We start from the raw sequence: 26,305 nt of genomic DNA, 5'->3' as shown, positions 1-26,305 counted from the left end.
CCTTTAGATTCTCCCCCTGAGCCCCTGGCCAGTCCAGACCCCCTCTGCTCATCTGGACAGTCTCCCTTTGCAAGTCTTTCCCCACTAGTTTGTTTTACTTGAAAAAAACTACTGGAATCTCAACCTTGGCCAGCACGGAGCTCCAGATGTGATAGGGAAGCAGCAGGAGGTGGTGTTCTCTGCATTTTTTTTTCATGATTTGGCCAGAGAGCTCCCAGATTTCCACATCTCTTCCCTTCCTCCAACCAAATGCTCCCATCCTAGCTCCTTAACATTGTCTTTTTAATTTCTAGATATCACTAGAAAACACAGAGGAGACAGTTTGTGTAATCATTGGACAAGGACTGGGAAGAGGAGCAGGGACTAGTTAGCTGTTGGCGGAAGGAAGGCAAGCCTCACTAACAGAAGAATGTTTTCTCCTTCCAGTGGAGTTTTAGGATTCTTTCTCATGTTAAGTACGGTGAAGCTAAGAAGCCTTCTGGCCCCAGGGCAGTGTGCAGCCTGGATATTCTTTGCTAAGGTAAGAGAGAGGGCGGAGCTGAGGGCCTTGTGTCCCGTGTTCTCAGAGCCTGGGCAGTGGCAAGTCCGATCCTCTGGTCACTGGCCCTCTGCCTGATCCTTCGTTCACGTAGGTCGCAGTTTCTGAGGCCTTCCCTCTGTGTTACCATTTTTCATCTTTCTCACAGCCTTGGAATGACCATGGGCAGATCCCTTTACTTCACCCATCTGAAAATGAGAGGTGTGCTAAAAAAATCTCTAAGCTTTTCCAGCTCCAAGAGACTGGGCTCCTAAATGCACAAGACAGTTCTAATTTTCCTTGCGGGGGTGGTGGGGGTGTCCAGAGTTGAAGCGACTTGTCCCAGAGGACTTGGCCTGTCCTTGGTGATGAAGGAAAACAGACAAATGGCCAGGGCCCACTGGAAGGATGGCTGTTGTGTCTCTGGATGGCCATGATTGAAGCAAAAAGGGGAAACTAGAAGGAAACAGGAGCAGAAGCATAGTTGTGGGTGCACAGTCTTAACCGAACTGCTCTGGGGCTGACTTCCTCTTGCTGCATTTCGTTTCCCTAAAGCCTGTGGAGGACTCGGGCTGCTTCTGAGGAGTGGAATTTCGGAATCAATTTAATTTCATCAAATAATTATTTAAACTTTAGTCTTCTTTATGTCATCTTTGGTTGATTTTTTTTCCCCAGGGTGGGGAACAGATGTATTTCTTTGAAAATAAGATTTCACAGTGATATCTTCAGTCACATGGTCTACTTTTTAACAGTGTTAGTAACTGGAATTCTAGAATGTAGAGAGCGGTTGACATAGTGAGGGGGCTGACAGACTGTCTCAGCAGAAAGTTTGGATAAGGCCGGAGAAAAGTGCAGGCACAGCAGGTTAAGCTGCCACTTGGATGCCTACGTCCTACATGGGAGTACCTGGGATTGAATCCTGCAGCCAGCTTCCTGCTGACGCACCTGGGAAGCAGCAAGTAATGGCTCACGTCCTTGGGTTCTTGCCACCCATGTGGGAGACCTGGATGGAGTTCTAGGCTTCTGGCTTCAGCATGGCCCAACCTGACTGTTGTGAGCATTCGGGGAATAAACCAGCAGATCTCTCTCTCTCTCTTTCTCTCTCCTTCTCCCTCTCCCTCCCTCTCTCTCTCACCCCTCCCCCCCCATATCACTCTACCTTTCAAACAAATAAATAGAAAATGTTTTAAATACTGGAAAAAGACTATCAGAAACATTTATTTCACTCTCTTAGAATTGACCAAATGTATACAACAAGTTGAAAAAGCATTTGTTCATGAAAATTACTAAACTTTTGGTAGGAACAGGTTGGAGGATTTTTGGTGTTCTCGTCTATCATTGCTCCCAATCCCTGCTCCCCAACTCTGTCAGTGTTATAGCTAAACCAGGGCAGGGAAGGCTGTAAAAACCAGTTGCCTTGTTGCTGCTTCTGGAAGGGATTCACTGTATTTGGAGCATTGTCTGTTAAATTGGCCAACTAGGTGACAAGTGAATAGGAGAGATCAGGAGCTCTACTAGCTCAAGTTTATGGTCCTCTTGGAGCAAGCAATGGAGTAATGGTCCAGCTGGGGACTTAATAGCTAGTTCTGGGAGGTGAGGCGGCCATCAAGGTGTAATAACTCTCTGCATGTCCCAGACTGAACTTAGTCCGTGTGCCTGAGTAGCAGAGGGAGCAAGTCCAAGACCCCACACATTCCGGGCCAGCGGAGCCTGTGTGGACACACAGAAGCAGAGAGATGTGAGAGAGCCAGCAGAAAGCAAAAGCTGGGGCAGACATGAAAACAGCCTGAGGTTTGAATGTGCTGCTTAGCCCACACACAGAATTAGAAGCAGAGAGAAACAGCTTTTCTGGCCTAAGGTGTTTGAGAAAAACCTCAGATTAGCCTTTTCCAGGACACTAAGCTATGCAGATAGAGGGATGTTCCCTAGAAACCAGACCTAAAAATAAAAACCAGGGAAAAAAATTGAGTAATGACATCAACAACTGTACCCTATATAGGAGACAGGTTTCACAGGCTTAGTTTGGGAAAATTACTAAGTCAGCAAAACAATAATTCCTACTCTTGGAGAAAAGTCAGAATCTAGAGTTGCTACCATATATTGTCTAAAATGCCCAGAATCCAACAAAAAATTAGAGACATTTAGAGAAACAAAATGTGACTTATGTGCAGAAAAAAGGTAGACAATTTGTGAGTATCTTTAGATGTAAAATTTAGTTGAAAAAGACAGCAAAGAAGCTAGTTAAATATTTTCAGAGGTGAGAAAGAAGCCATGGTTATAGAACTAAAGGAAAGACTGAATGAATATAGAATCTCAGTCAAGACACAATCATTAAATGGAAGCTCTGGATTTGAAAAGTATAGTAACAGAAATGAAAATTCTCTAGAGGGACTCAACACTATATTTTACAAGTCAGAAGAAAGGATAAATAAACTGGAAGACTGAGGAAAGGAAAATATTCTACCTGAAGAGTAAAGAATTTTTTTAAAAACAATTTTATTTATTTGAATGGTAGAGGGAGAGGGAGATAGAGAGAGAGAGAATCTTCCATCTGTTGGTTCATTCCCAAAATGTTTGCAATGGCTGCAGCTGGGCCTATGCAAAGCCAGGAGCCAGGAGCTTATTCCAGGTCTCCCATGTGGGTGCAGGGGCCCAAGGACTTGGGCCATCTTCTACTGCTATCCCAGGCCATAGCAGAGAGCTGGATTGGAAATGGAGCAGCTGGGACTCAAACTGGTGCCCATATGGAATGCTGGCACTGCAGGTGGTGGCTTTACCTCCTATGCCACAGCGTCAGCCCCAAGACTTTTTAAAAAAGATTTTATTTATTTATTTGAGAGGTAGAACTACAGAGAGAAAGAGAGAGAGAAAATGACAATCTTCCATCGCTGGTCCACTCCCCAAATGGTCACAACAGCCAGAGCTGGGTTGATCTGAAGCCAGGAGCCAGAAGCTTTCTCTGGGTTTCTCTCACAGGTAGAGGGACCCAAGCACTTGGGCCATCTTCTACTGTTTTCCCATACCATAGCAGAGAGCTGGATCAGAAGAGGAGCAGCTGGGTCCAGAACCAGCACCCATATGGGATGCTGGCACCACAGGCAGAGGCTCAGCCCACCATACCATAGCATCTGCCCCATGGTAAAGACTTTTTAAAGATTGAAAAATATATGAACAGAGCTTCAGTGGCCTGTGGGACATCAAGCATATCAGTATATGTGTAAGAAAAACCCAAAAAAAGAGAGAAAGACAGTAAAAACATTTGAAAACAATGGCTGAGAACTTCCCACATTTGAAAAAGTGCCAACTTACAGAGCCAACAAGCTTGGTGAGTCCCAAGTGGGATGAACAAAAAGAAATTTGTAATTGACATATGATTGAATTATTGAAGGACAAAGAGAAAATATTGAAAAGCAAAGAAAAAATCTTGAAATCAGCAAGATAATAGACTTTATAACAGGAAATATTGCTAAAGAAAAATAGGAAATTTAATAATGATAGAGGTGTTACTACACCAGGAATGTATACCAGTTCTAAATGTATGCATATGTATCAACAATACCCCAAAATATATGAAACAAAAAGTAATAGAGAAGAGAGCCTATTCAACAGTAATATTTGGAGGTTTTAATACTGTACTCTGAACAGGTGATAGAACTAGAATTTTTTAAAGATTTAGTTATTTGTTTGAAAGGCAGAGTTCGAGAGGAAGAGACAGAGATATTTCATCTGCTGATCTGCTCCTTAGATGACTGCAACAGCTGGAGCTGGGCCAGGCTGAAGCCAGAAGCCAGGACATTGGAGCTTTTTCTGAGTCTCCCATGTGGGCAGCAGTACTTGAGCCATCTTCTGCTGCTTTCCTAGGATTAGCAGGGAGCTGCACTCAAAACTGGCACCTATATGGGATGCTGGCATCGCAGGTGGTGGCTTCACCTGCTATGCCACAACTATGGCTCCTAGAACTAGATTTTAAAGCAAGGTAGAAAAGGACAAAGACAGGTGAAGAAGACTTGAACGTGCCAGCCGACTCAACATATAACTGACATTATCTGTCACACTACCAACTGACTTCAGGGTACACCTTCTCATGTACACATGGAATATTCTCCATGATAGATGATACACTGGATCACAAAACAAGTCACAGTGAATTTTAGAAGAGTGAAATAATATAAAGTATGTTTTCTGACCATAGCAGGGTTAAATTTGAAATTCAAAATAGGAAAAAACTAAGAAGACCCTATTTATGTGGAAATTAAATATACTTTTAAATAGTTCATGGATCAAAGAAGAAATCACAAAGGTTGTTAAAAATATTTTGAGCCAAGGGTAAACAAAAACACAACGTACCAAAATTGATGGATGAAGCTAATGTAATGCTTAGAGGGAAACTGTTGTAAGCACCCATGTCAGAAAAGAAGAAAGGTCTCAAGTCAGCAATGTATGCTTCCATCTCAAGAAACTAGAAAAAGAAGAGAAGGCAAACTCAAAGTAAGCAGAAAGAAGGATATAATAAAGTTTAGAGTGGAAATTAATGAACCAGAAAATGGAAAAACATTATGTAGCATCGGTATTGTTTCTTTAAAGATATCAACACAACCAAGAAACCTCTATCTATACTGAACAAGAAAATTTGGGACAATGTACAGATTGTCAAAATTGGAAATTAAAAAAGAGACATCACTATTGATTCTGTAGAAACTAAAATGATTTTATAGCTTAATTAACTTTAGGGTCAGGCAGTTAGCCTTGCATTTAAAACTCTGGCTAAGATGTAAGATGCCTGTGTCCCACATCAAAGTCCATGGGTTTGATATCCAGCCCTGGTTTCCTACTCCTGACTCTGGCTTCCTGCAGACCCCAGGAGGCAGCAGTGATGGCTCAGGTAAATGGCTGCCTGCCACCCACAGGGTAGACTTGGATTGAATTCTCAGCCCCCAGTTTGATCAGTTGAAGACATTTGAGGGGGGAACCATGGATGAGAGCACTCTCTATTTGTGCATCTGTCTGTCTCTCACTGCCTTTTAAATAAATAAACAAATAAATAATCAACTGACTGCCAAGAGGCTCAAAGGAATTTATTTTGGATAATGGAAATGGACTGAAACTGGAATGTGGTGAGGATTGCACCATCATTTAAATTAAATTATTAAACTTGTCATTAAAATGGCTGCATTCTGCACTTTTACAGCATGCAAATCATTCCAGAAATCTGACGTGCAGTGGTAATGCTCAAAGTCGTGCTTGATGCTTGAACTTTAGGACTTAGAAGGCATTTTACCTTTGTAAGTGACCTTGCCCATTTGACCACTAGTTTCATGAGTCTGCTTTTATTTGTTTTATTTTTTCATTTCTTCTTAGACTCTGAGAAATGTTTAGGATTTCTTTCTCAATAGTTAAGTCAGAAGAGGGAGGATTTTTCATGGGCTGCTGTGGCTTAATGCTAATCCTTCTTAAATGTGGAGGATTGGGTTAGATGGGTCATTAAGGGCTCTTCCAGACTCAGCATTACCTTCCTCCCCCCACCTCCCTTTCCCTCTCTGTTTTGTATTGGAAAATAAACCCTTGTGATCCTCAGTGGCAGAATAGTCATCCATTCTTTGGACCACCTACACATCAAGAAGTGCAACATAATTGTACATAGCAATTCAGCATTTCCCTTTGCTGTGCTGGGGCGCTGCTGGGTACCGGGTGTTCAGAAGGGACTCAGAAGGGTGTTCCATTGGTGCGGAGGAGACTTTGGATCCTGCGAAAGACTCGCACATTCAGGGGCGAGAGGTCCTGCAGGGGCTGAGGGTGCCCTCCTCCCTGCCCCAGAGGAGTCCATTCTTAGCCATTTCCCCAGGAGTTGTCACTTCAGCTACTAACCTGCAGTTTCTGAGAGACCTCTGTGTTTCCCCTATCCTCACCTTTCTCAGTATCTCCCTTGGTTTGATACTGCTTAGCCTAGGGGGTGGGAGGGATGAGCATTTTATGTTGCTATCACCATTATTATTGTTTTTCTTTCTGGAAAACAAGTCTCAGAAGCTAAAAATATCAGACTATTTAACAGCCCCCTCTTACTATTTAAAAAGATTACTCTCTTCCTTTTGGAAACTTTGGGCTTGTGAGATCTAACTGCACCTTTGCCAAGCCTTGGGATCCTTCTCATTTGGAATATATAAGGTACCAGTGCAGGAAACAGTGAGTGAACTAAAGAGAAAGGCAGTAGAATGTGCAGATGCGTGAGGGGGATGTGGCATGGGGCATAGTTTTCTTCTAGCGGGTTTATCCAGCAGATTTCAGGCCACATGGGAATTCTTCCTGGGTCAAGTGGTGCCTGTCTCATCCTTACTAACTTCAAACTGGCAGCAGTTCTTGTTGTCATCAGAAGAAGCAACAAGGCAGGAGTGAATTTATGTTGAGAATGAGCTGGGGGAGGAGAGGCGTTCCCAGATGCGGGCCTGGAGGCTCCAGCATTTGTCCCCGCTTTCCAAGCTGTCTCCATAAGGACATTTTCTCCCCTGAAAGCTGATACCGTAAGTCTTCCATCATTTCATGTCCTGAAGACAGTGACTGCCCAAAAAAACCAAGTCTTAGTCCATTCTTTTTATTTATTCATTTGAAAGTCAGAGTTACACAGAGAGAGAAGGAGAGGCAGAGAGAGAGAGAGAGAGAGAGAGAAAGAGAGAGAGAATCTTCCATCCATTGGTTCACTCCCCAATTGGCTGCAACGGCTGGAGCTATGCCGATCTGAAGTCAGGAGCCAGGAGCTTCTTCTGGGTCTCCCATGTGGGTGCAGGGGCCCAAAGCCTCGGGCCATCTTCCACTGCTTTCCCATGCCACAGCAGAGAACTGGATCGGAAGTTGAGTAGCCAGGACTCGAACTTGCACCGATATGGGATGCCGGCACTGCAGGTGGCAGCTTTACCTGCTATGCCACAGCGTTGGCCCCAAGTCTGTTCTTTTTATGGCCTTGGGAAAATGATTTCTCTTTAGCTTGCTAGCATAAGTCACTTGTTCTTGTTTGGGTTTTGTTCGTTTTTGATTGTTTTCTAGTTTCATCTTCCATGTGCACAGGGCCAAGACTAGGAATGGACTGACACCTGAGAGGTAATGGGCCCCTCTGTCAGTGCTGTGATTTACCTGCCTTGCTTGTCTGCCTCTTACCCTCTTCCTAAACCGTGTAATAATTTCCTTTGGGCCTCAAACAGCTGACAATTCCATGAGATTCAAGTTACACTCGGTCTCTACAACTCTGGTGGTATTAGAAGCATCTTATATTGTGGCACATGGTCTCTCTTTGAATGACCCTCTTTTGGGATATGATTCTACCATTCTGTCAACTTTTTAAAGAAACTGTTAAACTTTATTTGAGACAGAGAAAAAAGAGGGAAAGGGAGATGGAGGAGGGGGAGGGGGAGGGAGAGGGAGCTCCCATCCATTGGTTCACTCCCCAAGTGCCCACCGTGGTCAGGGCTGAGCCAGACCAATGCTGGGAGCTGGGAACTCAATCCAGGTCTCTCACATGTGACAGGGACACAATTACTTGATTCATTACCACTGTTTCCTAAGGTCTGCATTAGCAGAAAACTGAAATTGGGAGCTAGGAATTAACCCCAGGTTCTCTGATGTGGGTCTTGGGCATCCTAACTGGTCTCTTTTTTTGTTTTAAGCTTTATTTATTTACTTGAAATTCAGAGTTACAGAGAGAGGGAAGGCAGAGAGAAAGAGAGAGAGAGAGAATGGTCTTCCATCTGCTGGTTCACTCCCCAAATGGCTGCAATGGCTGGAGCTGGGCCGATCTGAGGCCAGGAGCCAAGAACTTCTTCTGGGTCTCCCATGTGGGTGCAGGGACCCAAGGACTTGGGCCATATTCTGCTACTTTCCCAGGCCATAGCAGGGAGCTGGATCAAAAGTGGAGCAGCTGGGACTTGAACTAGAGCCCATGTGAGATGCCAGCATAGCAGGTGGAGGCCTTATGCGCTGCGCCACAGCACCAGCTCCACTAACTGGTGTCTTAATCACTGGTCCACATGCCTGCCCTTCCACATCTCTATTTATTCATTTTTAAAAGATTTTATTATTTATTTGAGAGGCAGAGTTACAGACAGTGAGAGGGAGACACAGAGAGAAAGGTCTTCCATCTGCTGGTTCACTCCTCTGTTGGCTGTGATGGCTGGAACTGGGCCAAGAAGCTAGGAGCTTCCACATTGGTGCAGGAACCAAAGCACTTGGGCCATCTTCTGCTTTCCCAGGTCACAGCAGAGAGCTAGATTGAAAGTGGAGTAGCCGGGACTAGAACCGGTGCCCATATGGGATGCCAGCACCACAGATGGAGGATTAACCTATTGCACCACAGTGCTGGGCCCCATGTCTCTTTAGAGAGAATTTTGGAGTGCTTATCTGGCTGTCGTGTGGAGGAGGAATGCGGTAGTTAGGTGTAGTACTGTTGAAGGCATGCTACAGTCCAGAAGACGTAAAGATGAGGCTATTAGAGGCTGAGCTGCGTGGTTCTGACTTGAGGAGTTGAGCTGAGCTCCATGTGGGGCTGAGGCAGGGACTGGCAGGAGCTGGCCCTCGGAGTCAGGGTTACCAGGGAAAGGCAGGAGGATGGAACGGAGCCTCCCAGGACAGGTGGCAGGGCCCCTGAGTGGAGATGAACAATGGGGAATCTTGATACGTAAATTTGACCAGAGGAGGAGAGTGTGCCTGTGTAGGGGGAAGTGGGGCCCAGCAGAGTCAGGCCATCTGAGGCCCCACAAGCTAGTCCATGAAACCCCTGTGTTTCTCAGAATGAGCTGAGCAAGGCCCAGTTGGGTGTAAGCAGGTTAATATGGCATCAGTGCCTCAAATTGATTGGAAACAAACTCTACTCATTTAGAAGGGAGGTAAATAAAGGCAGTGGGAATGGAGATGAAAGGTCAAACTAGATTGACAGTTGAAGGAACATCAGTTTTAATCATTTGTCATATAACTGTGGCACAATGGAAAAATGAGGTGACAAAGACTGAGGTCATGTTGGAGCTCGTGGGGGTGGGGAAGGATAGCTTGAGCACAGAGAATGATGGGAAGACTATAAATGGCCTGAGGTTTGTAGCCGTGGGGAGCTACACATAGGAGAGCCGTGGCTGGTGCTGGTGAGGGAACCCGATGAATGAAACAGGTGAGATGTGTTTTAGACAAATGCGTGTGATGAGAAAATAACAGAATGGAAGTGTTTGGTGTTGGAAGCGTGGGGTGAGATGTAGGTGAGAACTTGGGTCTTTGCCTGTCCATTTGGGCTTTGCCTGCAGAATTCAGGGAAATGCATCAACAGCTGGCTCACTGAGAGCGTGAAGGGCTGTGGGGAAGAGCGCTTGAGGACTTCGCTTGGGAGATGCGGCCGTGCCGGTGATCAGTGCTGGGCAGGAGAGGGAAGCCACACCAAGAGGCAGGTGGACGTCTGAGGAAGGGGTTAAGGAGTCTTGCAGAAATGCCACCAAGCAAAGCGGTCCAGCTGGAGAAGCTGCCGGGACAAGGACGCCGCTAGCCTTTCAGGAAACTGTTTTCACCAAGAGTCTTACTACAGGCCAAAGGCGCCCATGGGCAACGGTGGGTCAGAACTCCTTAAGAAAGAAGGGAGTGGAAGACCGAGATTGGCGGTGGGCAAGGAGATAGCCAGATCTCGTGCAGACAATGTCTTTCCTAGGAAAAGGGGACTTGGGCCTGACTGAAACTAGGAACAAAGAAAGTCCGTGCAGAGAGCTGCAAAGGGGAATTGGGAGGCGGGACAAGTTTCAGTAGGCCTCCGAAGGTGTAGGGTGACGGGCTTTAGACAGAATGGAAAGCCTTGTCCTGCACTTGAGCCCCTGTTCAGAATAGGAGGAGGCACACACGAGACTCTTGGCTTCTCCATGAAGTGCTCGATGGAGGGGCTGGGGACAAAAAGTAGAGAAAAACTACTCAGTGGTCTACCTTGGTCACTGTTCTCTGACCCCACCCCCTGTTATGATCTGAATGCTTGTGTCCCCTAAAATCTGTGTGCTTCAGTCCCCTCCAGGTGATGGTAGTAAGAGAAAGGGCCTTTGGGCGGTGATGAGGCCGGGAGGGCAGAGCCCTCACGAAGGGGGTTGGTGGCGCTGCAGGGGAGGGCCCAGAGAGCTGCCTTGCTCCTTCCAGTGCGAGCTCACAGTGAGAAGTCAGCCCTCGTCAGATGCTGAGCCTGCGCACACCTTGGTCAGGGACGCCCCAGCTTTCAGAACTCGGAGGAACAAGCTCCTACTGTGTATGAGCCACCCAGGCTGTGGCATTTTGTCCTAGTAGCCCAGACGGTTGAAGTGTGGACAGGCAGGGATCTAAGGGTGGATGAGAAGTGCTGGGATTCCAATGTGCTCTGACAGTCTGTCTGGTGTTCAGTTGTAGTGTTCTATAATAATTATTTAATAATCTGCTAGGAACTATAGCATCAATTATTAGGGTCTACTTAATGAAGCATTTGCAAGATTTAAAAACTCTTTACTAGACTGATCGGAGAAAAAGTAGGAAACCACTCAGCAATCCGACCTTCCAATTTTTTGTCACTGACTGCTACTCTCTCTTCTGGAAGATTGTGATGTAAATGCCACAACAGGTTAACTGATATGTTTGTCCCACCTTTCCCTGGGTTTGGACAGTCAAAACTCCTGTGTGATGAGGCAAGCACTTAGCCTGCTGGTTAAGAAGCAAATTAGAACCCCATGTCCCATATTGGAGTGCGTGGGTTCAGTTCCCAGCTCCAGTTCCTGATTTCAGATTCCTGCTAATGCCAGCCTTGGAAAGTAGCAGTGATGGCTCAAGTAATTGGATCCCTGTCACATACACGGGAGACCTGGATTGTGTCCCCTGTCCCTGGTTTCAGCTCAGACTGATCCCAGCCATTGGAGACATTTGAGGACTGAACAATTAAATGAATTTTTAAAACTCTCTCAGATGATCTTCAAATCTGTGTTCAAACTTGTTGTGGGTGCAGAAGTGGGGCACAGAATCAGGGACCAGGGGGAAAATAATGCCCAATTGGAAAATGCTAGAATTGGGTTCCTGATTGTCGGGGGCAGACGAGTGAGCTGTTATAGCTGAGGACGGGTGACGTTCTATGGACATACAGACTCACATCAAGGCTTAGTTTTCTGTGTGCATTGTTTGGGAGGCAGAGACAGAGCTCCCATCTGCTGGACGCTCACAACAGTGTGGGCAATACTGCGCTGGAGCTGGGAGCCTAGCAATCTATCTGGGTCTCCCACATGGGGGCAACAACTTGAGCCATCACCTGCCCCCTCCTGGGGTTCAGGTAGGCAGGAAGCTGGAACCGGGGCCAGAGCCTAGAATTGAACTTAGACACTCCAGAGGGGGTTGAGGATTTTTTTTAAAAAGGTTTATTTATTTATTTGAAAGAGTTAGAGAGAGGAGAGACAAAGGTCTTCCGTCTGATGCTTCATTCCCCAGATGGCTGCAATGACTGGAGCCGTGCCAATCCAAAGCCAGGAGCCAGGAGCTTCTTCTCCCACGTGGGTGTAGGGGCCCAAGGACTTGGGCCATCTTCTACTGCTTTCCCAGGCCATAGCAGAGAGCTGGGTTGGAAGAGGAGCAGCTGGGACTAGAACCGGCGCCCATATGGGATGTCGGCACTTTAGGTCAGGGTGTTAACCTGCTGTGTTGCAGCGCCGGCCCCGGGGATGTGGGTTTTTAACTGCTAGGCCAAACACATACCTCGGTACTTAATTTTGACCTAATTTTGGGTCCCGGGTCTCTGACTTTCTAGGTGTGTGAGTCAGTTTTCTTGTCTGTAACAAGTGTAATACTAATAATGTCTACCTTGCTGGGAGGATTAAATAATAGACAGGCAGCCCCAGATGAGGTCCTCCTTGGTTCTGTCAAAGTACCAGCTGAATTCATCACAGAATTAGCCAGTTATTTCCTGGGTCTGAGCTTACCATTTGTATTCGCTAGTTCTAAGGTGGCGAGCCTACTCCAGATCCTGCCCAGAATTCAGCTGGTATGAGAACGAGGTCTCCCCTAGCTTATTCAATCAGCTACCTTCTAATGGAGGAAGCCCTAGAAGCCCCATTCACAGTGGTTTTGAATCGATACAAAGAGTCATTGATTCAGAGCAGTTGCTGTGTTTGGTGGTTTCCATGGAGATGACCCTGCTGGTGGTCCTGGGATCTCCTGGCCCTAAATTATGCGCTGGAACAAGCAGGGAGCCTGCCAAGCCGTCTCCTCAGCAACACCATCCTGGATGGTGTTTCCCAGGCGGGAGTTTCCCTTAAAACTTGAGAGGATCCAGCTCTCTGCTGTGGCCAGGGAGTGCAGTGGAGGATGGCCCAAGTGTTTGGGCTCTGCACCCCATGGGAGACCAGGAGAAGCACCTGGCTCCTGCCATCGGAACAGCGCGGTGCGCTGGCCGCAGCGCGCTACCGCGGCGGCCATTGGAGGGTGAACCAACGGCAAAGGAAGACCTTTCTCTCTGTCTCTCTCTCTCTCACTGTCCACTCTGCCTGTCAAAAATAAAAAAAAAATAAAATAAAAAATAAAAAAAAAAATAATAATTAAAAAAAAAAAAAAAAAACTTGAGAGGATCTAACTGGTGAATTTCAACCTCTGATTTACCAGTGTGAGGAATTCTTCACTGGGAAGGAACTTTTCTGATTTTCAACTGCTTATCTCTCAGTCTGTTTTGCCGGGTCTCAGGAGCTTGGGTGAAAGTCTCAGCAGAGCCTTGTGTCTTTGTTTCAATGACATGTTGATGTAGCTCTTGACCTATCCCCAAGATACAGCCTAAGGAGTCTTGGCTATGTCAGTTTATTAGAGAAAGTTAAGCTTGTTGTAAATGTAACATGACAGACAGCCGCAATGCAGGCAGCAGCCAAGACTCTTCGCAGTAAGAACCCACATGATGGGGCCCGAGCTGTGGTGTCACCAGTTAAGCTCTGCTTGCAACAACAGCACCCCTATGGGCGCCAGTTCCAGTCCTGGCTGCTCCATTTCTGGCCCAGCTCTCTGCTATGGCCTGGGAAAGCAGCAGAAGACGGTCCAAGTGCTTGGGCCCCTGTGACGCATGTGGGAGACCCAGAAGGAGTTCCTGGCTCCTGGCTTTGGCCTGGCTCAGCCCTGGCCATTGCTTCCATTTGGAGAGTGAACCAGCAGATGGGAGCTCTTTCTCTGTGTGTAACTGCCTTTCAAATAAATAAATACATCTTTAAAAAAGAAAAAAATATATAACATGAACTTGTAGAGGCCTTATCAACAGGTGCTATTAGGATTTGACATTTGAACTTTTAAAATGTCTCAAAGACCATTGGCAAAATTGTTACTATTCCTGGTGGAGTTTTTTTGAAGAAGCTATGTGTTTTTCTAATGTGGAATCAGAGGTTTCCTGACTTCTAAATAACATTTTTATTTTTACTCTCCATGTATTTTTTTAAATTATTTTTTTATTTGAGATAGTGCTCCCAGCTGTTGGTTCACTTCCCAATGCCTGCTCAAGCCAGGTCTGGGCCGGGCAGAAGCTAGGGTCTGGGAGCTCCACCCACACTGAGGACAGGAACTCCTCCACTTGCGCTGTCACCACTACCTCCCGGGATACACAGAAGCAGGAAGCTGGGATGAGGAGCGGGGCCAGAATCAGACCCAGGCATTCTTGTTACGGGCTAGGTTGGACCTAAATTAATTTTCCAGGTTCTTGCCTTTTACTTAAAGAAGAATTCTAAAGGCAGGCTCCAACACAGCTTGCAGTATGATAAATTTTATTTACAAAGTGAGAACAATACGCAGGCCCATTAGGGCTTTATTAAGGGAGACTGGGTCAAATAAAGGGAATTATACCCTGCTCTGCTCGTCCTGAGTCCACAAGGAGGAGAGAGAGAGCTGCTCTTCCTAGCTTTTTATGAGCTTTAGAGAAGCGGAAGTGTTTACATGGTACCACCCCCATATCCCGGGTAAGAGGAGGGACTTCCTGGGGAGGGGTCCCCCTGATTGACAGCTAGGTGAACATGGCAGCATAGTGTGAAGGAGGTGTGGCTTCCAGCTCATGAACTTAAAGTTATCTAAGCTTTTGCACATCATTCTGATGTGGGATGCAAGCATCTTCCCCATTGAGCCAACCGCCCACTCCCTCATGATGTTCTGAGATAACATTTGTAAGGAAGTTCCAGCGCTTAACACTCAACTATCCACCGAACTCCAAGCACAGGACCAGTAAACAAATCTTCCTGGATCTGTAATTGGAGTCCTTAGGTTCAGCGGGTTTCTGACACCTCTGTGTGGGCGTGCACACACCCCTAAGAGGAATTCCTGGAAGTATGGTTGCGGCACCCAGCACCTCTTGCCCTCGCTAGGTCAAGTTTGTGCCGACACTTGGTTTTCTCCTTCCGCTCTGTACCCTGGATTCTGTTCCTGCTGATATTTCCTGTTCCCGTCCTCATCATTCTCTATCATCATTGTCACTATCTTCTGCGTGGGGAACCTGTGGCTGTCTTTTTCCGCTTCCTGGATGGCGGAAGATGATCTCACAAAGGCAAGGGCTACTGCCCCCACTCCCCACTGACAGGTCTCTCCACCTCTGAGCTCATCAGCGTCCTCACCTCCTTCCCATCACGTAGCAGAGCTCACCTGAGGCTGTAACTCGTGGTTCGCAGCGCACTGTTCCTTGTCTTTCTTTGGTTGTGATTCAACACCTTTATATGTTCTGGAATAGCCTCATCAAAGCACGTTGCTAACTGAATGAAGCTGTGCTGTGATACAAGAATGTGCCTTATAAATCTAATTATGGCTGTTTCCTAATATCATTTTTTCCTGTTCGCTGTCGAAGCAGCTCCAGCAATGAGAATAATTCTTCATGGAAAAATCAAAACCTAGAGGCGGCAGCATAATTTCCTTTGCAGTCTCTGGCTTGGCAGTAATAAGTGCATGTCGATGTCTTTCCGTGACATCACTGATGAGGCGACAGGAACACCAAGTGACAAGCGAGGGCGCCGCGGTTAGTGTGGGGCTGTGTGGAAACAGCAAAGAAGTTAGTTATCTGGGAGTTATTTGTTTATGAACAAGATTTTCCCAGAAGACACATAAAAGGGGAAAGACAGTTTTGGATGCAAAAAAACATTTTGTCAAAGTAATTCATAGAAGTGAGTGACGTGAGTGGACCTTGTGCTGTTTTGGATAAGCTTGTTGTTTTGCTTGTTTCCAGTTATGTGATGTTAATTTTTTCTGGGCTATTTTTAGTGCCGCTGATAATCACAATGTTCTGTGCTGTAAAAGTATGTTAGCAATCCTGGCTTTCACAACTTTTGACCTGAATGAATGTGCTTTTTTAGTTCATTTACCCAGGAGATACACTGAATTCCTACTGATTTCCTGACTGTAAGATTTTTATGGGTGCTATTGGTCCCCCAGATAATTTTCGTCGGCCAATTAGGAAAGTTTGCAAGACTGCCCCCGAAGGGTGAATTCATGTGAACGTGGTCCGCTGTAGGGGAGATGGAATAAATGACTGTGGAGTGTGAGCTCAGAGAAGCTGACCTGGTTCTACACCCCTTTGCAAGTTTGTGTACTCACGTGAGAAGCGGGGAAAGAGGATTTTACCTGGGTCTCGTGAGTTAATTTCTATAGCCCTGTGCTCTTGTGGTACACGTGCAGAGTCTTCGACCTGGGATGGTTCCCCTTAGTTTTTTGACTTGACGGTGGTGCAAAAGCAATCCACATTCAGTAGAAACTTTACTTCCCATTGTGACCGTGGCTGTTTCCTGAGCCAGCCACACGTGGTACCCTCCTCCCTCGGATGCAGGGCCGAGGTCCCCAGTGCAGGTCCTAGTGGGCCCCACAGCCTCCAGGGAGACAACAGGTGCTTTATCGTGGGCTGTGCTGCTGAGCTGGGGTGAGCGGCAGATCAGGTATATTCAGTGCATTTTCCATGGGCGATATGTTAGTCCCCCTGGGCTTATCAGGACAGACCCCATCCTGAGGTCAAGGAGCAGTTGTGTTCCCTTACTTGAGCTATTCATTGGTCAGGTCCCCTTGTCTTCATAAAGTCCCTCTTTCTGTGTCCCTGAAATTCAGTCTCCCAAGGTGTGACAGACTGAAAGGTAGCTAGCAGAGCACACCGTGCCATCCACACGAGCCCACCCTGGAGGCCAGGCTGTGGGTGTCGGGGGATGTACTGTGGTTGGAGCTCATAAAATGAAATAGTTCCTGGGAAATCTGAACAAGCAGAGTTTTATGATGGGAAAGCTAAGTTCTGACATACGAGTGATAGAAAAGGATGACATGCAGGTTTCAAAAGACTTTTGTACATATTTAGGTGGTATAGTTATGGGAAAATAGCACTCCTGTTACATTGTGCTTTGGGGACATCTTGGTGGCCTTGCACGCTGTTGTCTTCTCATACTTATTTTCTGTTTTATCCCTGAAAGTGGAATTTATTGAAAGGCTCAGTGGTCATTCATTTTTTTCCTATTGAAAATTTCTTTCTGTTTTTGCAGAAGGCTGCGTTTCCCCCTTCTTGACTGGCACCCTGCACACACATGGTCGCTCCTTAAAGTTAGATTTTTGGTGTTTTTATATATAATTTTGAATAAACATATAGTTATATATTTTTGATGTTTTAATATAATCTCATGTGTATAAATGATTTTGTTTATACATAAGGAGACTGGGTCTGACTTCAAGGCCGGACAGTTAAGTACAAGCAGGTTGTGTTTATTCAGCTCCAAAACAGACAGTCAAGTGTGTGGCTTGGAGTTTTCTAAGTCAGCAACTGCTTGCCTCGGTACCATGGAGACACAGCCAGCTGTTAGACTGAGTTTGTCATTTCCTTGGATTGTTGCTGGGCACCTAGTGAGGTGCAGGTAGCTAAGGGGAAGATCGTCTCCTTGGCTACATCTTGCCACCTGTCCCCTTGTGTGACTCCTAGGGTGCAGCTGGGGCCTGTTGCACAGGAGCAGGCCCACCTTTGCATCTGTGTCCAAGAAGAACCTGACCCGGCGTCTTTCCTGCCCCACCGCAGGCCATCACTCCCCAGCTGGGGCTTTGGGTGTTCTCTGCACAGTTCTCAGGGTGTGTGGTTATGTTTGGCCTCGATATAGTAGGTGATTTGCAGGGTCTTAGACCACCCGAACGAGGATGGACTGGGTCTGAAGAAAGGTAAGTGCGCCGCTCGCCCGTTCCCTAGCCTCCCGATTCAGGAGACAGTCAGACACAGCAGGGAGTCAAGTCAAGCAAGAACTTGGTTTATTGCGCGCATAGCAAAGCCTTTTAAAGCACAAGACCACATGATTACTGGGGCATAAGGACCAACCAATTACTTAAAAGGACATTTTACAGGGTGACTTTTTACAGGACCAGCCATATGTCTGTACACTCATCATCAGTTGTCACCTCCCCTGATGCTGCGCGGCCAATCAGCTTTGGTGGTAAATAACTTTGGGTACCACCCACCTTACTTCCTTTGGGCGCCATCTTTGAATTGCCACCTGTGCCTAATTTCCCTGCAGGCGCCATCTTTGAATTGCCTAAAAGGGTCTTAGCCACTCCTATTGTACCACCTTAATGATCCTTAGGCAGAAGAGCCCTGGGGCTGGGGTGTTTGCCACCAGGGATTTGAAACTTAAAGACAGGTTTTGAAATTCGAGGCAGGCTCAGGAAGTTTCCTCTGGCCTCTCTGGATTCAGCCTCCCCCACAGTGATTGGTCAGGATTTGGTAAGTGAAATGTCCAACACTTCTCCTTTCTTCATGTCAGGCCAGTTAGAGAACAGTGATGGTGAGGTGCTGAACTTCCGGGCAGCCCCTCCGCCCTGTGGTAGTGTGGTCTTGGGCAGACCACTCCACCTCTCTGGATGAGTTTTCTCACCTGTAGGAGATGACTAATGTGGTGGGCATTTGGGGCAGAGGTTGAGATGCTACTTGGGTCACTGGCATCCCATATCAGAGTGATCGAATTCGAACTCAGCTCTGCTCTCAATTCCAGTTTCCTATTAGTGCGCACCTTGGGAGGCAGCAGGTGATGGCTCAAGTACTCGGGTCACCGCCACCCAAGTGAGAGACCTGGATGGAGTTCTGGGCTCTAGCTTTGTCCTGGTCTAGCCTTGGCTGAGTGAAAAGGTGAACAGAAGATCTCTTTCTCTTTCTCTCTCAAACCAATAAATCCAAATTATCACATGGAAAACTGTACAAAGTTCCCAGAAGTGTTGGCAGAATTCCATCGGAGGCTGCACGCGCAGCAGCGGATACAAGCGGCTGTCTCGGAGAGGGTGAGCATCTGCCATGCGGAGGGAGCCAGCGGCGCCCTGTGCCGCGGGCTTCAGCTGCAGTCCCGGAGCTGCTGACCGGCATCAGTGGAGAGCCTTTGCCTCTTCCTTTGCCATCCTGGCGTCAAGGGAGAGTTCAGATGACCAGACTCAAGTGGCACAACATGGGTTTTCAAATATCTTAAAAAATTGTTCAAGGAACCTGGTTTATTATTTTATCTCTAACATTTTGGAAGTCTCAGCCCTGTTGGGCAAATCCTTGGTAGGGAGGCTGTACTGAACTGATGGAGAATTGAGACACACTTTTTTTTTTTTTTTTAAGATTTATTTATATATTTGAAAGAGTTACACAGAGAGAGAAAGAAAAGGAGAGAGAGACAGAGAGACAGAGAGAGACAGAGAGGGAGGGAGAGAGAGGGAGAGAGAGTGTTCTTTCATCCGCTGGTTCACTCCCCAATTGGCCGCAATGGCCGGAGCTGCGCCGATCTGAAGTCAGGAGTCAGGAGCCAGGAGCTTCTTCCGGGTCTCCCACGTGGGTGCAGGGGCCCAAGGACTTGGGCCATCTTCTGCTGCTTTCCCAGGCCATAGCAGAGAGCTGGATTGGAAGTGGAGCAGCCAGGACTCGAACCGGCGCCCATATAGGATGCTGGCACTGCTTTGGCCCCAAGAAACACACTGGTTTAAATCTTGTGGAATCACACGCTTTCCGGAGTGGCTACAGTTGGGGAGGATGTGGCATCACATACCTGGTTTAAGGAGCACTGAAGCTAAACAGCACGTGCATTGTAACCCAGCAGTGCCGCTCCTGTGTGTGTGCCTGAGAGAAGTGAAGATGTGTGTCCATAAGAAGACATGGTCAGCGTCATGGGGTTAGGTAGTGGCTGTGGTTGCACAACTCCGTGAGCGTGCTGGAATTGAGCCCTTTTCTGGGATGAAGTTTCTGCATGTAGATTGTATCTCAGTAAAACTGTATTTTAAAAAGGTAGCTTCAAGAGTAGCCACAGCAGCAGTATCCACAAACCCCCGAAGCTGAAGGAACTAGCCTGCACGTCAGTGAGGGGAACAACTCGTCCCCACGAGAGAGTAGTGCAGTGCAATGAGAAGGGGCCACCGGCCACCCGGGCGCTTCAGGGTGCGGTGGCTGGATTGGGGCTTGTACGATGCTGGAAGGTGCTCTGTCGCCATCCAGGTGGTAGTGATATGAATGAAACGTCCAGTGATGGTTTCACTTGAGATTCAGGTACTTCATGATATTTCTGTTGTTTCAATTAAAAATGTGTCTTGATACAGTTACCAAAATGGTGCCACGCTGAGGAAGCAACAGCTCAACACGCTGAGCGCCAGTGGCTGGGAAGGCAAATGGCTGTTAGCCCAGCAGCTTCCCAAGCACATCCCTTGTGTACTTGCTCTGGTGTTGTCTTTGTGCCTGGGAAAGGAAGACAGGACAGGCTGGGCTCCTCAGTTCTGACTACTGTTCCTCCTGCATTTCGTGGTTGGAGTTTCAACCAGATACCCAGCTGACGGCCGAGGTATGAAGAGGGAACCCAGACCTTCCTGTGTTCACTTTTGCTCCACTGTCTGGGGCCAGGCTCTGCCAGGAGCATTCTTCCTGCAGGGCCTGTGACTAATGAAGGAAATGGCACACCTGCCGTGCTCTCAGGCACGTGGCTTAGCTGGTGACCACCCTGGGTCCAGGGCTCTGCTTCTCACTGGGTGCTCCTGCTGGGCCAGGGCTGGGGGGCGCCGTCAGGAGGCTGGTGTTGCTTCACCCTCCTCACACCTTTTTCTCCTTGGCTTCATGACTTTGGAGCTGGCAGTCGGACACCTTTTAAACCTGCTCTCCTGGAAAAGCGTTTGGTGCAACAGTTAAGACACTGACGCAGGCATCCTCTATCTCAGTACTTAGGTTCAAGCCCCAGCCCTGCTCCCAATTCTAGCTTCCCGCTAATGCACACCCTGGGAGGCAACAGGTGACGGCTCAAGTACTTGGGTCCCTGCTACCTACTTGGGAGACGTGGAAGGAGTTCTAGGTTCCTGGCTTATTTATTTATTTATTTATTTTTAAGTATTTATTTATTTAATTGAAAGAGTTACACACAGAAAAAGAGGCAGAGAGAGAGAGAGAGAGAAAGAGAGAGAGATATCTTCCATCCACTGATTCACTCCCTAATTGGCCACAATGGCCGAAACTGCACCGATCTGAAGTCAGGAGCCAGGAGCTTCTTCTGGGTCTCCCACACTGGTGCAGGGGCCCAAGGACTTGGGTTGTCTTCTGCTGCTTTCCCAGGCCATAGCAAAGAGCTGGATCAGAAGTGGAGCAGCTGGGACTTGAACCGGCACCCATATGGGATGCTGGCAATGCAGGCAGCCACTGTACCCACTATGCCACAGTGCCGGCCTCCCGGCTTTAAAAATATATATTTTATTTCCTTAAAAGGCAGAGTGACAGAGGGAAGGCTGAGGGCTTGGCAGGCCTGAAAAACGTCTCACGCACCATTGTTCAGGGGCGCCCCACCAGCTGTCCCCTCCTGCCGCAGTCAGGGGCTCAGAGCTGCTCAGCTTCTGTCGGCAGTGCAGTGTGGGGGCGTCTTTCTCATGTATCCAACGAAACATAAGTCCCAGACCTTCCTCCTTGTGCTATTGGCAAAACACAATATGGCTTTTACTCCCTTGGTAGGCATTCACTCACAGTCGGGCTCTTGGCACTCACTGAACACCCGATATCATGAAAGGATGCAGGGCGACCACAGCTGGCGCCAGCTGTGTGCTCCCTCTGCTACGCAGGGTGGCAGGTCCTTTGACACACCTGTATTTAATTCACATCACAGCCTCGGGTGGGTCAGACTCTGTGCTTTGCTTCTCTCTTCTGAGAGAAACAGCTCCTCTGATGTGTCTTGTAGACAGTGAGGGAGCTTGGACTTGAACCCAGCTCTGAACTTCAAAGCCTGTGCTCCTTCTGATGAGCCTCTCTGGAAAGGCGTGGTGTTGGTTCTTCTCTGAGGTATGGGAGACTGAGGCCGGGAGGATTGTCCCGAGCACTGTCTCCAGGGGGCGCTGTGTCACAGGTGCACTCTCAGCACTAGGTAGTCCCTGCTGTCTTCCTGATGGGTATCAGCACAGCATGGAAGATGCCCTCAGGCTACCGAAAGGTTGATGCAGACTAATGGGGAGCCAAGGAAGGTGAGGGAAGAAGGTTGGCCCTGGAGCCAGGAATCAACCTGCAGCTCAGCCTGGCAGGTCCCATCCTCTCTGGTGACGCTGGACAACAGCAGCCACAGCTCCCTCAGGCCCGCCATGTGTAGGTCTCAAGGATACTTCCAGCTTCCGGTAGAGTTATCCTAAGTCGAGGAGTAGCTGTGTATCCTCTGGGACTTCTCCCTGTGCACACACAACTGGGTTTCTCTCTGTTTTCTACCAAGATGGCGTCAATCTCTACCTGTTAGCCATTGTGGGACAGTATTAGGAGTGTCTTCTTCCTGGGGTGATGAGGAAATGCTGGCCCAGAGAGGTGACTGGCCAGGCCCCGGCTAGCTGTCCAGTCCAGAGCTTTCCTGGCCTTTCTGAGGTCTGGGCAGGCAGCTGGCAGCCCAAGGCTTACGGCTTCAGGAAACCCAACTTCTCGGTGGCCGTGGGCGTTCCACACCGTGTCTGATGCGCCATAGGCCCCTGAGAGAGGAAAGCAATGACAGAAACCGGGCCTCCTGCCCCTCTCCCATCTGTGCCCGAGGCTGCCCAGCTGTTGTCGTCAGCAGCTGCAGTGCTTTCCCCGCCAGCCCCACCAAGCTGCACGCAGCTGCTGACTTGGGGAACTCAGAAGCTTGCAGTGTGAAGTTTGCAGAGAAGGCTGCGTCCCCCCCTGCGGCTAGATTGTAGCAGTTACAGCCCAGAGGCAGCGGGGAGTGTGTGTCACTTCCTCAACTTGCCACACCATCCCAGGAAGCCTGGCCAGGTTGAGGTGGTGGCCGATGGGTGGACCGTGGTTCTGCACAGAGCTGATGGGGAGCTCTCGACCAAGACACTAAGTGAACCCATGGGCTTTTGCAGCAATGTCTTCTCTCTGGGAAGCATCTAAGTGACCTTCTACAGTTATAAATACGTGTATTCTTTGACTCACTACAGTAGTCCCCCGTGTCTGCAGGGGATACGTTCCAGGACCACCAATGGATGCCAGAAACCATGGATAGAACCAAACCCTATGAGCGAACCCTGCTATGATAGTGGATCTGACAACCAAGACAGCTGCTAAGGGACGAGCAGGGAGGTAGCATAGGTAACACGGGTACACTGGACAAAGGGATGACATACGTCCAATATTTCACCACACTACTCAGAACGATGCCCAGTTTAAAACCTAAAAATTATTTATTTCTGGAATTTCTTATATTTTTGAACTGTAGCAAGTAACTGAAACTTTAGAAAGTAAAACCATGGCGGAGGTGGGGGGAGGGGGCTACTCTATTTCCATTTGTAGGAACCAGTCCTGTAGCTTTGTCTCCATAAGCATAAGATGGAAAATATGTGCAGAGCCTTTTTTTAAAAAAAATCATTTATTTATTTATTTATTTGAAAGCCAGAGTGACACACAGAGAAGAACAGAGAGAGAAGTCTTCTATCCTTTGGTTCACTCTCCAAATGGCCATAACAGCTTGCACCGGATCAGGCTGAAGCCAGGGGCCAGGAACTTCATGTGGGTTCCCCACATGGATGGCAGGAATTCAAGTATTTGGTCTATCATTCACTGCTTTTCCAGGTGCATTGGCAGGGAGCTGAACTGGAAGCAGAGCAGCTGGGACTCTGATAGGGGACGCAGCCTCCCAAGCGACAGCTTAACCCACGGCGCCACAGTGCCTGCCTCGTGTGCAGGGTTATTAAACAGCATCGTTTACCGGAGCAGAAGACCGGAAGCATTTTCATTGTCTGCCGATAGAAGACTGTGGTTTATCCAATGAATGCAATACTGTTTTAAAAAAAATTCAGGACAGTCTATGTACTGCCAGGGAGAGATTCTAACATATAAGTGGTTTGAGACCTGGCTGATCCACTTCCGATCCAGCTCTCTGCTATAGCCTGGGAAAACAGTCAAAATTGGCCCAAGTCCTTGGGCCCCTGCACCAGCGTGGGAGACCTGGAAGAAGCTCCTGGCTCCTGGCTTTGGATCGGCGCAGCTCTGGCTGTTACAGCCACCTGGGGAGTGAACCAGCGGATGGAAGACCTTTCTCTCTCTCTCTCTCTCTCTGCCTCTGCCTCTGCCTCTCTGTAATTCTGCCTTTCAAATAAATAAATATTTTTTAAAAACCAACCACATGTGTCATATTCTAGTTTTTGTGGAAAAAAAAGAAAGAACCCTAGAGTCTGCCATCACAGTCACTTACATGTGCCTAAAGAACTTCCGTATAAGGAAACATAAGTGCAGCTTAAGCACAAAGTGAGAGCTGAGCAGATGGGGCCAGGGGGAGGAAGGACACTTCACTGTGCATATTTTCACAATTTTTGGTCTTAGAATCATGGTTGCATTGCCTACTTAAAAATAAAATAGGCTCTAGCATGTCACACCAAAATGTCACAAAAATGGTTGTACTTTTGTCTATCTAGAACTTAAGCCTGGATAGGACAATTTTGAACTAGAAAAAGTTAACCAGTCACTGGAAACCTGTATCTGAGAGAAAGATGATAGGTGTAGCAGTGAGGCAGGTGTCAGCAGGGGAGACAGCAAGATGTCCCCCTGCAGTGACCTCCTGAGTTGAAGGGGTGATCCCTGAGACCACCAGGAAAGGGAGCTGCTCCCTGCCGATGGCTTTGTTTGGAACCAGCCGTGCATCCTCTGGTCTGTCCAGCGTGTCACAAGTACCCTTTGAGTGAGAGTTCCTCAGCGATGAGACTACATACACCCGGGTCCTTACATCAAGCAGAGCTGGGACTGCTGCTTTGTCCTGCGCAAGTGCTCAGTCAGTGACCACCTGGACTGCAGTAGGGCCATCCAGATGTGCTAACACAATAAGGCAATCAGCAAATGGTTGTTTATTTTTATTTATTTATATTTGAAAGGCAGACACAGTCTCCCATCTGCCGGTTCAAGCCCCAAATGCCCACAACAGTCAGGGTTGGGCTAGGTCGATTCCGAGAGCCCAGAATTGTGGGAAATATCCTCACCTGTCTACTCAAGAGATGGCCTCAGACTCAGGAAGTGTAGTGAAAGCCAGACTTCATTATCAGTCTTGCAAGATCAGATGTCTGATGAGCAATTACAGCAGGCAGTTTAGATCCTAGCATGCAGGGGTCTACCCCAGTTCCTCATTGGCTGAGTACTTTGGGGGTACGGTCTTCCTAGAAATTGCCTAAGTTACATACTTACCTTTCTCTGTACTTTAATTTCCTCTTGTGTTTTGGCTACTCCCTAACATTCTGTTGCCTAGGGAGTTTTGCTACATCTACAGGTCAGCCAACAGTAACTTTCCATTCTGTGAACATGGACCATCAGACATCTTCTTACAAGGGCTTGATTGGCATTTCACATGTGAGTGGCAGAAACCCAAGTACTTGAGCCAACACCTGCTGCCTTAGGAAGCTGGATTTGAGAGAAGGGCTGGGATACAAACTGAGGCGCTTTGAAATGGGATGTGGGTGTCCCATCAAACACCCACCCTGCCCCTTTCTTTTATAGAGGAGGGACCTAAAATTGAGAGGGAGATTAGCCCGCTGATGTTCACTCCACAAAGTTGTTTCCCAGCGGGGGTGCCCAGGCCTCTGGGCTGGCTGCTGGCTCAGTGCAGGAGATGGGGAGAAACTTTTGCAGTTCAGTTCAGGATGACCACTGGTGTGCTGATAGAACTACATTCTCAGTTGTCCAGGACCAGCTATCCGTCTTCTTAATGTGAATGAGATTCTCCACGGGATTTAAAAAATATCGTATTAGGGGAACCCATGTCATGGCCCAGCAGGTTCAACTGGGGTTTGCAAAGCTGGCATCCCTGTTTGAGTCCCTGCTACACCTCTTCTAATCCAGCTCCCTGCTAATGCTCCTGGGAAGGCAGCAGATAACCTAAGTACTTGGGCCCCTGCTACTCACCTGGGAGACCCAATGGAGTTCCTGGCTCCTGACTTCAGCTGGCCCAACCCTGGCTGTTACAGTCATTTGGGGAGTGAACCAGTGGGTGGAAGATCTTTCTGTCTCTCTTTGTCACTCTGCCTTTCAAGTAAATAGAATAGATCTTGAAAACAAATCCATTGATAGGAAAAAGGGGGTTCCTAGCTATGGTCTTTTTCACCCTCTTCAGCTTTCCTTTGGCTCTGCCAGTCATCACTCTGCCGCACGCTTGGCGTTTCAGTTAAGGCCCAGTGGCACAGGTGTTGCTCAGCTTGGTCCTGCCGATGCTTCCATCTCGGATGCCCTTCCCGCCTTCCTTACCTGGTAGTTCTCACTTGTCCTTCAGACTCAGGACAGGCGTCAGTCACTTCTGTGTGGGGCTTGTACCCGTGACGACAGCAGCGTGCCTGTAACTTAGCCCTTATTGTAGGATGTGGAGATGATCTACTTCGGAACACCCAGAGTTGGCC

At 47.8% G+C, this 26,305-nt stretch overlaps 1 protein-coding gene across 10 annotated transcripts in view; it reads left to right on the top strand.

The window, feature by feature from the left end:
* The window catches only part of TMEM241 (transmembrane protein 241), a 125,473-nt gene that overhangs the window by 77,206 nt on the left and 21,962 nt on the right, over window positions 1-26,305 (top strand). For 5 of the 10 annotated variants that reach the window (XM_062201461.1, XM_062201463.1, XM_062201464.1 and 2 more), the window contains one exon: window positions 427-520. The exons of 4 other annotated variants lie outside the window; for them this stretch is intronic. In XM_062201461.1, the coding sequence (XP_062057445.1) occupies window positions 427-520 (94 nt within the window). Of the gene's footprint in view, window positions 1-426; window positions 521-4,262; window positions 4,319-26,305 lie in introns of those variants that run through there. One more of the 10 variants, XM_062201465.1, reaches the window with a different exon arrangement.

Source organism: Lepus europaeus, chromosome 9 (genome assembly GCF_033115175.1).
Source record: "Lepus europaeus isolate LE1 chromosome 9, mLepTim1.pri, whole genome shotgun sequence".
NCBI classification, from domain to species: Eukaryota; Metazoa; Chordata; class Mammalia; order Lagomorpha; family Leporidae; genus Lepus; species Lepus europaeus.
The sequence above is the reverse complement of the archived record's forward strand: the minus strand, read 5'-3'. Positions and strand labels throughout refer to the sequence as shown.